We start from the raw sequence: 14,001 nt of genomic DNA, 5'->3' as shown, positions 1-14,001 counted from the left end.
TTTTTTTATAGCGTCATATAGCCGTTAATATATTTAAAAAGATATGATGCCATTCATATCCTTTTTGGAACAAATACTGGTGTTTTATTTTCTTAATCTCATTCACCCAGACGAAGTCTCGAAATAAAGACGAAACATTGATGAACACATAACACCGTTTGTTCCTTTTTTATTTCTCTATTTCGTCGGAAAACTATTTCCATTATTCTCATTATATATACTAATTGTATATACTTGGCATGGGAGTCTTTACGATCAATTTTGGTCTATCCCCTCCTTTTTATTTTTTTTTTAACTCTTTATGCTATGACGTCATATATGACGTGTACTGCACATATACCTGCTATGACGTACGTAAACAGACAAACAGGAATGACTTTATTATATATGTGTGTATGTGTGTGGTAGTGTATGTAAATTGCTCTCTTTCTTGGGTTGAGCATATCGGTGAGTGAAATAACAAACTTGTCACTAGCGTTTCATGCAATGCTTTTATGTAAGCAAGTGGAGCTTACAGCATTTGGACAGTTGTTGATCAGTGTAATTTCACCTACCTACTTAGTGTACGGGTTAGAAGCACTAACTGTTGTCTAGACGGTCGAGTTTAGATTCCAGCTTAAGGTTAGTCTAGTTACACTGAAGAGCTGTGATACTGCAAAACAGTCCGTCTGTGGATGACAAGTATATTGTTACGATAGCGTCCATCCTAATGTTGTTGAGATGTCTTCTTCCTTGGCCTAAACCATATCCAGGATCATGACAGCCCTTAACAAGGCTGCACACCAGATGTCTAATTATAGAAAATGCATAGTTTTGGGGGGTTGGGGTGGGGGTAACCAGAGTGCTCAATTATTGAAGAATCAAACATTTTTATTTAAAAAGGAACAGCAAAAAGATCGATAATGTATTGATTGGTTTCATAGGTTTCCTTGGCATTAGGAAGGTGTCTTTTGCTATGAAACCTGTGGTATGTTACTGACCTCTTTGCGTCAAACAACTTTCCACATTTGCACATGTGTGCTCTCAGCAGTGAGCAATCAAGTGAATCAAATAAAATAAATATGTTGCGCAGGGTTGTTTATTCACACCTGCCGTACCTTCATAGTCGCTTCTTTCATCGTTCATGACTAGCCATTCCCTGGTGTGGTTGTATCATCTAGTGCCTGTTGATCGACTATTTAACTAAAACAAAACTATTTATGCATAAAAACACAATGGAGACACGCTGAGGCTTTCAAAGGTTTTATTTAGAAGTAGGAGAGACCAATATCGAATTAATTAATTCTTAACTTGTTTTTCTAACTTATGTTACATGATAAGGGCTGTCCCCTGTTCATGTAAGTATAAAAATAGAGAGATTAGTTAAAATGAAAATAAGAGAAAGCAGAAATCGAACCCTGGACATAAGTTTTAAAGAACAATAGGTTTAAATGGAATGTCCAGTAAATTGTTAATTCGGATGAAATAAATAATAAATAAACTATTCAATTGTTAAAAGAATGTGGATAATAAAATATGGGTTAAATAAATTAGATATGTAGGTTGAATTCCTTTGTGGAAACAACACAAAAAAAATAGGTTATTGGGAAATCAATGTTGGAAACGTGTAAAGTCGCGCATGTTGAAACACGTGAATTTTGCTTACGTGGCCGGGATGCATGGATTTCTCAATATAGGAAGTGAGAGTTAGTTGGTCGGGGAGACAGTCAGGGGAGACGGTCAGTGAGAAAACTCAGAGACAGGCAGACGTCTGAAGCGAGACGTCACTTCAGAAACTAAAATGTGAAACTTTGAATTCTTAATGAGGAAATCACGACCGGTCGTAAGGAAATAAATTCATCATGTGTTTTGTGATAAAGCTCATCTTTGTGTTTGTGATTTCTACAAAAAGGTAAATTGTATTGTTATTATATGTCTGAACACTATCTCATCATTCTAAGAGCTTTCTCCTTCTTCCATCAGCAAGATCTAAGAAAGAACATTTGTCTATCTAAGTCTCTTCCAACATATCTCTCTAAGTCTCTCTTACAACAACATCTCTCTCTCTAAGATACAACATCATATGTAATAAGACAATAACTCTCACTAAGACTCATATCTTTACTAATAAGAACTCACGTAACATACGCGCACAAGTGGTATCGTCTAATACTAATAATAATAACAATATAACACTTAGTCTTAAGGATGGGAACAAAGCGGTGCAGGCAAGTAAACATCGAGGTGACATTGCTTAGATTATCTCTACATTGTCTGGCACATCTCATCTGTACTGCTCCCAACAAAGGACTAACTAGAAACTCTGTTCTGTTTCCCGAACATGTGTCATCCCTATGATATAATTCGACACCTGCATATCTGGCACATTTTGTCTAGGGAGATAACTGTTGACTTCCACTTCAGTCACACCATCCGCAGCTGGGTATATTTTCATTTTCTACCAAGTTATTTTGACATGTACTAATACAACCCTTGCTAAAATTCATACTAGTTAACTCAATCGCTACTTAGTAGTATTGAGATGATGAATCGGGATGAGGGAATCAGAAAAATTGGAACATTTGAGGATACCAGAACCGGTATCTAATTCAGAAAACATTGTCTATTTTCCAATGCCAAAAATGATTGTTTTAATTGTCTTTATTTAATTAGTTTTTTTTTTTTTTTTTAAATCTTCCATTGCTGACAATAATGATAAAATAAGTATTTATTGATTTTAAACTACTAGTAAAATTAAAATTGATAGATCATCCCCCACAAGTGTATTTTTCCGTTCAGGAAAATATCTGCACATTTAACATGTGTTTTTATAATGGGAGGGGGTAACAACTCTAAAGTTAACTATTTTAATAAAGAATCAGAATTGGTAATTGTATCAGAATTGGGGGTAAAATATTGGAATCGTCCCATCACTTAGCGGTGCAGGGTCTCAACATGTAGTGGCATCTTTTTAAATCATGCAAGTTTACAATCAGAATAGAAAACTTATATTTTAAAATTATTTGCTTAAATATTACGTTATAGAATGTTGTAGGAGTTGGTCGTAATTTTTCTGAAAGCATTATTTTGTAAGATTAAATTTGAGCATTAAAAAAATTATATTTTATTTTAAAATTTAAAAAAAAAAACACATACAGCAATACTTTTAAGGGAGACAACTCTTTATACTCTTCAATAAACATGAGTTGTTTCATTCGCTGATTTAAAATTCTTGGTTATAATTGCAAAAAATTTCCATATTACCAGTAACTATATAATTTTTCCAAATAAACTCTAACGGAGCATGTTATTATATTGCTAATATCATTGTATAGCAATAATAAATTCAAGTTTGATATATCAGCTTAAATGCTATTTAGGTCCAAGTTTTAAAATCTGATAAGATAAGGTTATACCAACAACACGGTACAACAATAAATGAAAATTGGCTAGTCAGAATCAAGTTTTGATATACCAGATTAAATGCTATTTAGGTCCAACTTTAAAAATCTAAGATAACTTTATAGGTTAGAGAAGTGAATTTTGAAAAAAAAATTGTTTTGTTTTCAGATTGTTTACTAATTTACATATATTTAAAAAAAAAAACAAAAGTTTTTCTAACGATTTTTTTAATTTTTAAAATGTAGAATAATCCTATATATTTTTTTTTCGTAGTAGTAAATTACAATTCTGAGTTTTTTTTGTTTGTTTCTTTTTTTTTTCTCCTCCAGCATCAAGCCTGTTTATGGAGCTCAGCATCCCCCAAGAGTTGAGAAGCCTCTTAGGTTAGTTTCATATGCCCATGTTTTTTTTTCTTAGTGTTGTATATTATTTAAAAAACAAAAAACTAATTTTAATTTTTGTATGTGTGATTGCTTGTCATTTATATTTGATTGTGCAAAAAACACGCACATAAATTTCTTAGATTATATTTCAATTAAATTTGATGTCAGCTTTTCTTGGATAAGATTTCTTATTGTACCAGCAATATCCCATGTTTTTTTTTTATTTGTTTATTTAAAAAAAAAAAATTATTTTCAGTGCATCTATTCTGTTTAAAAAATTCCATATTTTTTGGTCCCCCCCCCCCCGACAAAAGGAGGGTAAATTCACCCATGTCCCTTCGTCCCTCAATAACTATGCCTTGGAAGTTTTTGAAATTTTGCACAAACATTAAACATGATATGAGTAAAAACGTAATAACGGATTCTCCGGGAAAACTCCGGTTGCCCCCCCCCCCCACTCCTTCAGGTTAAAATGACTAAAATCGACATTTTTGTGCTTATTAAAAAAATTGATGCTCTGGATTTTTATAAAACTTTCTGAAAAGTTGTAACTGACTGATTTCTATATAATTTTGTTTGCTTATACTTTGCGATAACGCTTGGGTGTGCCCCAGGGGCTCTTTTAGGGTTAATAAAACCACTCCATATTTGGGACTATTTTACCATATTTGTCCAAAATTTTCTGTGTATGTCTATTTAGCAGTTTTGCATGGCGCTGAACTCAAATTTAAATATGTTAAGGCTTTGGGGACTTTTGGGGCTAAATGAGGGAGGGAAAATGATGGACTTAGTCATTTCTTTTTTTGCATGGTGCAGAACTCAAATTTACATATGTTAAAGCCTAAAACTGCACCGTTTTTTCATTTTCATCAGGATTTGAAGTCCCTTGAGGACTTTTGGGGCTAAATTGGGGGGTGGGGGCAATGCTGAACTTAGTCATTTTTTTTTATGCCTCATTCACTGTGCACTCATAGGATATCATGCAGCATGCTTCATTTGTTTGTTTCAAGTCCAGGTAGAACATGCCATCAAAAGTTCTCCATTTATTTTTTCTTTGGCAATGGATGGAACTTGTTTATGAGTTTTATCCATTCTTAACTATCTTCAAATGTTTTTTTTATTTTTTTGTTGTATCATCAATTACTGTCAGTCTATTCAGAGTTATTTCCCTTTGCCCCATCTATTTTAAAAGCTCAAATATCTTTTCTAAAAAGTAAATATTTAGTTATCTGCTCTTAGTTCTTTTTTGTTTGTTGTAAACTCTTGTAGGGGGCTATCTGCTTGTGGCTCTGTTCCGTAAGGTAAATAAAACGATCACCTCATGCAACATGTCTGTGTTTTTTTTGAATTTGTCTCCCAGCCTGGAGTATCAAGTTTATTTGAAACAAGGGTTGATTTGATTCTGGACTTGATCATCATTTCTGTTACATACTGATCAACCCAAGTGTTTCTAACATTTTTATACTTTGCGTAACCTTAAAAGTAAAATAGTCTTGTGGTCAGTCATTGTTACACAGGCCAAGGGAAATGATAAAATTATTTTCCTTGGCCGGTGTAACGTAAAATATTCCTCTGTAAAAATTCTCTTTTTTATCTATAAAAGAACAAAGACTGTTTAAGATCGTGAAGCCCATATATCAATTGACGTGATATTGTAAACGAACAGAATTTGATGAACGACATTATCATTATTTTTTTTATTTATTTATTTAAAACATTTTTTGTGAATTAGTCCACCGGCCAAATTATTCCTCATAATAATAATCAAAAGAGGATTGATTCTATAATAATACATACGCAATCTACATAAACTAAAATATATTTAAGCGTATTCTATGACTTGGCAAATGCCTGGTGGCCAGCTAGTACAATATATATGCATTTTTCTTTTAATACTTTAAACACTGCATGTAATGTAAGTCTTAAAAGACAGACTTTGATCTGATGACCTTAGAGGAAGATTAAATCTGGACAATATAGGAAGATATGTGCCAAACAGGAGTCTTTGGTAGTATGGTCACTTTGAAAGAATGGATGAAAGTTCTTTGATTAGTATATGTAGAACAATTGAGGTAATAAGATCTGTTGGCAGAGGAAGGCCAAGGAAATTGTGGGAAGGAGTGATAATGATGAATTTGAAAGAAATAAAGACCCGGCCAGAGATAGGTTAGTTTGAAAGTTAATTTCTAAAAGTTGTTTAACACATGCCAGCATTTTCTGGAAAGTCTTGGCCTACTTAGTGATAGATATATAATATGGTTTTCATAGTTTTCCTTCAACTGCTGTTTAACTGAGCGAATCTGTCCTGGCTAGAAATAGCTAAGTTTGGAAGTCAATTTCTAAAAGCCGTCCAACATATGTCGCTATGTAAAATGGATATTAAACCGAATCAATTTGTATAAATCAAAATAAAAATATCAGTGCAGATTGAAGTTGAGAGAAGTCAATAGTTGATTCTTTGAACATATCAAAGTCCTGCAGATAATTATAAAGAGCAATTTTTTTATCTTATCACACATGCAAATGAGGTAGAACCACACCTGCGCTTTAGCTGAAATGCAAATGAAGACTCCAACCAGATTGGGTGAAGGTGGGGTCTTCTAGGTAATCTATCAACACACTATTTTCATATTTAAATAACATATCTCTTAAACTGTTATAAACGCAAATTTTCTCTAATTGTCACAGGCAGACAGCTTGGTTTTCTTGCCTAATCACAAGTTTCTTTTTTTTTTTTTTTTTTTTTTTTTTGAGATGATTATAATCATAAATGTGGTGTACCCCCAGAGGTCTATCCTTGGACCTTTATTATTCATAATATTCATAAATGACCTCCCTGATAAAATAGTTTCTGATATGGGTATACTTGCTGATGACACCACACTCTATAACAGGCATGAGGGGAAAACAAATAAACATATATCTAAGGAAATGGCAAAGACACTAGAGGAAGACCTCCAATCTGTAATGGAATACGTACAAAAATGCATGGTCACATTCAATGCTGCCAAGACTAAACTTGTTTCCTTCAATAATTACAAGAAACTTCTCAACCACTAATAGCTATGACTAAAGATACATTATCTGAAAGTACTTCTTTCAAACTCCTCGGCTTAACGTTCACAGGGAATATGAGCTGGAACAGATACATTGAGAGCATTGCCAACACCACTGTGAAGAAGGTGGGCTCTCTCTACCATGCTAGAAAACTACTTACGCCTGAAAGTATCCTGTATCTCTACAAGGCCACCATTTGCCCATGTATGGAGTACTGTTGTCACATCTGGGCAGGTGCATCTGCTACTAGTATTTTGCTTCATACAAGGTTCAAAAGATTCGCCAACCTGTATTGAAGAAAAAAAAAATGAATGTCCCTAAACTGTCATCTAAGTTTCAACCTCTGTACCATCAACAAAATGTTGCATCCCTCTGCCTGTTTTACAAGTATTTTAATGGTGGATGCTCCGATGAACTACAAGCCCTTGTACTCTTTCAGCATAAATACTCCTGACAAACCCGACAAGCAGCAAAATCCCACCCCTACACAGTAGATATCCCTAGATGCCAATTCTACCCTTTGCGACCAAGGCCGCCAACCCCCAATATTTCCTCCTGTATCAGAAAATACACTATGTGATATACAAATATCTATATGTGATGTTGCCAAGCTAATCAAAAACCTTGATTCCAGTAAAGCAACCGGCCCTGACGGTATTCCAATTAGAGTGCTCAAAAAACTTCAACCAGAACTAGCACCCATACTTACAAAACTGTTTAAACATTGTCTTAAGGAAAATTGCTTCCCATCACTCTGGAAAATCTCATCAGTATGCCCTGTATTTAAGAATTCAGGTGATCATTCATCCCCTTCTCAGTACAGACCAATAAGTCTCTTGTGCGTCATGAGTAAGTTGATGGAATCTGTGTTAAATAGAGAAGTAATCAACCATCTCAGCAAAAATAACCTTCTTAGTGACACACAATATGGTTTCCGTTCTGCTAGATCTACAGCAGATGTGCTTACAGTTATATCTCATAGGATTAGCGAATCTCTCGACAGAGGCAACCTTTCTAGGGCAATTGCTCTTGACATATCAAAGGCCTTTGATAGGGTATGGCATAAAGGTTTACTTCACAAGATCTCCAGCTATGGTATAGCTGGAAATGTCTTCTCAATTATTAAATCATTTCTCTCTGATAGGTTCATAAGAGTAGTAGTTGATGGGCAAAAATCAGAAGCTCACAGTATAAATGCTGGAGTCCCTCAGGGGTCCATCCTGGGCCCAACTCTTTTCCTGATCTACATTAATGATCTTCCAAATCACATCCTTACATCATTCGTAGACATTTTTGCTGACGACACTACCATCTATGGTAGCACATCTAAGACAGTAAATGACCAAGTTCTCTCCGATTCTCTCTCCTCTGATCTTGATCACGTTGTACAATGGGGAAAGGAATGGCTGGTTACTTTTAATGCATCTAAAACCAAGCTTCTATCTTTACTTCATCAACGTTCTGATCCCCATCTGGCATCAATTAAAATGAATGGCTCTCGTCTTGGGGAGGCCTCAAGTTTTGACAGGCACTATTGGAAAATGAAAATTTTCTTTATCAAATGTAGGATGTGCTGCTCCTTACTAAAGAAATGATTTTTGTAACATCACGATGGGAGAATTCCACGTCAAACTTTCTACGCCATGTAATACATACTTTCTGATTTTCTTCAAACTTTCTGCAGCTGTTGGTATCATAAAAACTGGATAATCCTGGAAATTTGAGTTTTTAACTCCAAACGGTTTCCAAAATGTTGCATTTTTAAGATTTCAAGTATGCCGTGAAATCGCAGTATTAGAAAATTACATTTTTTTTGTGCATAAGATGATTTATAGACTAGAATGTTACAAATTGGTACAACATTTTTTTTGTGCATAAGATAATTTATAGACTAGAATGTTACAAATTGGTACAACATTTTTTTTTGTGCATAAGATAATTTATAGACTAGAATGTTACAAATTGGTACAACATTTTTTTTGTGCATAAGATAATTTATAGACTAGAATGTTACAAATTGGTACAACATTTTTTTTGTGCATAAGATAATTTATAGACTAGAATGTTGCAAATTGGTACAACATTTTTTTTGTGCATAAGATAATTTATAGACTAGAATGTTACAAATTGGTACAACATTTTTTTTGTGCATAAGATAATTTATAGACTAGAATGTTACAAATTGGTACAACATTTTTTTTGTGCATAAGATAATTTATAGACTAGAATGTTACAAATTGGTACAACATTTTTTTTTGTGCATAAGATGATTTATAGACGAGAATGTTACAAATTGGTACAACATTTTTTTTTTTGTGCATAAGATGATTTATAGACTAGAATGTTACAAATTGGTACAACATTTTTTTTGTGCATAAGATAATTTATAGACTAGAATGTTACAAATTGGTACAACATTTTTTTTGTGCATAAGATAATTTATAGACTAGAATGTTACAAATTGGTACAACATTTTTTTTTTTGTGCATAAGATGATTTATAGACGAGAATATTACAAATTAGTGCAACATTTTTTTTTTTGTGCATAAGATGATTTATAGACTAGAATGTTACAAATTAGTGCAACATTTTTTTGTGCATAAGATCTTCCAAATCATATCCTTACATCATTTGTAGACATCTATGCTGACGACACTACCATTTATGGTAGCACATCTAAGACAGTAAACGACCAAGTTCTCTCCAATTCTCTCTCCTCTGATCTTGAGCACGTAGTACAATGGGGTAAGGAGTGGCTGGTTACTTTTAATGCATCTAAAACCAAGCTTCTCTCTTTACATCATCAACTTTCTGACCCACATCTGGCATCAATTGAAATGAATGGCTCTCGTCTTCAGGAGGCCTCAAGTTTTGACAAGCTTCTTGGCTTGACCATTACTCCTGATCTTAAATGGAACACGTACATCAAATCTGTTGCCAAGGCCGCTGGAAAAATGGTGGGATCTTTCTATCGATCCGGTAGATATCTCACTGCTGATGCTATTCTCTATCTATATAAGAGCCAGGTACGTCCAAGGATGGAATACTGTTGCCACATCTGGGCAGGAGCTGCTAGAAAGGACTTGGCCTGCCTTGATAGAGTTCAAAATAGACTTTGTAGCCTCGTAGGAGATGTCCTTTTCTCTTCCTTGCAACCTCTATCTCACAGAAGAGATGTTGCGAGTTTGTCTCTGATGTATCGTTATTTTCATGGAAAGTGTTCGACTGAGCTTCAATCTATGGTCCCCCCTCGCCAAACTTTCACAAGAAACACTCGTCTAGCTGTAAACACTATCAATAATTCCCCCACTCTTTATCTGTGCCTAAACCTAAACGTAGATTCCATGAACAAAGCTTCTTTCTTAGAACTGCACGCCTGTGGAATTGTCTTCCGTTTTCCTGCTTTCCGGCTGACTACAATATGGTTGTCTTCAAGTCTAACGCGAACAAGTTCTTGATGAGCCGTTCCATATAAGTTATCAAATTTACCAAATTTTCATTACTAATGATTACTATATTGTCCAATTTCTACTGTACACTCTTTAACCCTTACCCTTGAGTGGCCTCTTGGCCTTGATAATGTGGTGATGTCTATGTAAAAAAAAAAAAAGATGATTTATAGACTAGAATGTTACAAATTGGTACAACATTTTTTTTTGTGCATAAGATGATTTATAGATTAGAATGTTACAAATTAGTGGAACATTTTTTTTTTTTTTGCATAAGATGATTCATAGACTAGAATGTTACAAATTGGTACATTTTTTTTGTGTGCATATGATTTATAGACTAGAATGTTACAAATTGGTACAGCATTTTTTTTTTTTTTTTTCTTTTTTTTTTTTACTATTGGTCGACATAGAGTGATTTGTTTCACCATGTACAACTTTTTCAACCACATAAATTTATCATTATTAAACCACACCATGGCGATGGGCATCTCTCCATCATCATTATTTGAGCCAACAATCAAGCTTCCCGATGTTTCGGATATATATCCAATGCTGCCGTAGATTTTTTTTTTTTTTTTTTTTTTTTTTTTTTTTTATCGGACACCAAAAAGTAAATGTCTACACAATGCGAAGAATACAGCATAATCGCGTTGACACACTGGTTCTCTGATCACTGAAGTTAAGCAACGTTGAGCTTGGAGAGTACCAGATGGGTGACCATGTAAGAATTCTAGGTGCAGTATGTGCTCTCCGCTTATCTCAGCATTTGTTCCCAGTCGTTCTGAACATACATATATATATACATTATATACATTCCAGTTGCCACTGGTATTTAATAATGTTGACTCAGAAGAGGTGTGGTTGGAGACTGCGCACCTCTTGCCACAAAAATTTCACATGCAGGCGCCCCTACGGTGGGTATCCATAGTTTGTTAAGACTGAAGGAACTTTTACCTTTTTACCTTTGCAATGGAATTAAACTTCTGTTTTAAAGACTTCAAACTTGATATATAGGAGATTTGGACCTGTGATTTGTTTTTTAGCCTGTAAAAATAGCTGCTAAGTGGTTAAAAATTGAAAACAAAAATTGGAGCTCGGCAGGTGGGTATCCATAGTTTGTTAAGACTGAAGGAACTTTTACCTTTTTACCTTTGCAATGGAATTAAACTTCTGTTTTAAAGACTTCAAACTTGATATATAGGAGATTTGGATCTGTGATTTGTTTTTTAGCCTGTAAAAATAGCTGCTAAGTGGTTAAAAATTGAAAACAAAAATTGGAGCTCGGCAGGCATAAGTCGACTAAACGTGTTATTTCTATGCATACACAAACATACTTTTATATTTTTAACAACATTATTTTTTAAAAAAGTTTTTGTATGTTTATAGATTTAGTTCAGATGGTAACAAATAAGGCTGGAGAGCTGCACGTTTTGGTTTCAATTCTTGCTGATGGCATCCAAGTTATGTATTTTTTTTTTTTAAACTTTTGAAATCGCTACTATATATTAGGTACAATATAATAATCAATAGAGTATTGACTTTATGACTTAGCAATGCCAGGCGGTTTGCTAGTATGTTATAAAACATTCAGTTACATTTTAATTTGGAATTGGTTATGTGACCCGTATTTGTAGAAATGGGTCACATAACTTTCAGGGAGAAATTTGACTACAGGATATGAGAATAAGTATACTCGTAATATAAATAACTTTTGACTGTTTTCCATAAACTGTTAATTTTGCCAAAAGAGTTGAAACTATAGTCATGACATGTCTATCTAATGTGCTTGCTAAAATTAAAAAAAAATTTTTTTATACAACTTTCACCCCAAACAAAGCACAGTGCCATTTTGAAGTAGAGGGCTACTATTGGGGACATAAGTTGCAGGGACATTATGAAGGGAGATGAGTAGTAAGATGTCAGTTCACATTACACTTGAACTTCAGTACACTTGGCAAAGATCTCTACTGTGTAGGGGTGGGATTTTGCTGCTTGTTGTGTTTGTCGGGGGGTATTTATGACAAAGGACTACCAGTGCTTGTAGTTCGTTAGAGCATTCACCATTAAAATACTTGTAGAGCAGGCAGAGGGATGTAACATTTCGTCGATGGGACAGAGGCTGAAGCTTAGATGACAGTTCAGGACCTATCAGGTTGACAACTCTCTTTTGAACCCTGTCCAGGAGGGAGAGACTAGTAGCTGATGCACAAGCCCAAATGTGACAACCATACTCCATACATGGGCGAATGGTGGCCTTGTAGAGGTACAGGATACTTTCAGGCGTAAGTAGCTTTCTAGCACGGTAAAGAGAGCCCACCTTCTTCGCAACGGTCTTAGCAATGCTATCAATGTATCTGTTCCAACTCCTGTTTCCTGTGAACGTTCGGCCGAAGAATTTGAAAGTGCTTTCAGTTAATGCGTTTTTGGCCATTGCTATTGGTGGTAGAGAAAGTTTCTTGTAATTATTGAAAGAATAGCTTGGTCTTGTCAGCATTGAATGTGGCCATCCATTTTTGTCCCCTTTCCACTACAAATAGGTCTTTCTCTAGTGTTTGATCACATCCTTAACATTTTTATTTTTTCTTATCTTTCCCCAGCAACCCGGGAACTCCAAAGAAAGAGGACAAAACAAAACAAAGACCGAAAGATTCTTTTCAGGATTTTGAGATAAAAACCTCCGATGCGTGGGACGATGGCGATGATGATCTTATTCTTATGGCCAACATTCAGATGTCGTTAAAAGATGTCCAATCAACTGCCCGTGCTGTACTCGATAAACATAGCCGGCGTCAGCGAAAGCAACAGAATGGCGCCGGAGAGGAGGCACTATCCAATTGTAATACGAACATTTCTCCCTTACCCTCAATACTTTCAGGTAATTGCTGATTATCCGGTGTTTTGTTTAAATTCATGTGAATCTCATATCCAGCTGCCTCTACCTGGCGTTGCCTGGGATGCAGTGAATCATTTCAGTTTTTTAATATTTGTTTGAACATTTTTTAAACTTAAGGTAGGCAACTTTATTGTATTTTTCAGTCTGAAATGATAGTTCTTGTTCAGAATTCTCCTTATCTAAAAAAAAAAGAAAAAAAAAGAAAAATCTGTATGTATCTATGATGAAACAAAAATATCATATCCCAAAAATCACCTAAATTGATAAACTGATCAAGTATTTGTATTTTTAAATAAGAAAATTAGTTTTGATGGGAATTTGTAGGCATTACAGCATAACTCAATTTAAACTTACTAAATTTATCTCCCTTTAATATTTGAGATTTTTTTTTTTTTTTTTTCAAAATGGCAGGCAAGACAGCCACTCCTCAGATACAAATAAAATTTGATTTTCTTTATCAAAATAAAACTATTTGATCAATTTACATGGTTTTTGGAATATGATACTTTTGTTTTGTCATGTGCGCGTACATTATACAGATTTCTTTTTTAATATAGAGTAATTTCTGGACAAGAACCAAAATGAGTTTTTAAAAATGTTTTACATTAGCATTTAGGCTTGACAAATTAATGTTAAAATAAATCTTATTTAGAGATGACCCAACTGTGAGCTTTCAAATAAGAATTCTATAAAAACCTGAATTTACCGAATGTTATATTAACGAGATAAAGAAAATAGATTATTTCTGCAGTTTATGAGCCATGCTATTTTTGGCATAGGAGTTTCAAGTTAAATTTTATACTATTCTTTGTTTATTAAATTGTTAAGTGAAAGT

General features: G+C 34.2%; 1 protein-coding gene across 16 annotated transcripts in view; it reads left to right on the top strand.

Annotated features, from left to right (window-relative positions):
* The window catches only part of LOC145240046 (TBC1 domain family member 22B-like), a 128,306-nt gene that overhangs the window by 73,064 nt on the left and 41,241 nt on the right, over positions 1–14,001 (top strand). For 10 of the 16 annotated variants that reach the window (XM_080103653.1, XM_080103649.1, XM_080103650.1 and 7 more), the window contains 2 exons: positions 3,711–3,764; positions 12,871–13,148. In XM_080103653.1, the coding sequence (XP_079959779.1) occupies positions 3,711–3,764; positions 12,871–13,148 (332 nt within the window). The remainder of the gene's footprint in view (positions 1–3,710; positions 3,765–12,870; positions 13,149–14,001) is intronic. The other 6 variants (XM_080103642.1, XM_080103643.1, XM_080103639.1 and 3 more) reach the window with 1 other exon arrangement.

The sequence above is a fragment of the Euprymna scolopes genome, chromosome 19 (genome assembly GCF_053919585.1).
Source record: "Euprymna scolopes isolate OS-2025 chromosome 19, ASM5391958v1, whole genome shotgun sequence".
Taxonomy (NCBI): Eukaryota; Metazoa; Mollusca; class Cephalopoda; order Sepiida; family Sepiolidae; genus Euprymna; species Euprymna scolopes.
Note: the sequence above shows the minus strand (reverse complement) of the source record. Positions and strands in the feature narration are given on the sequence as shown.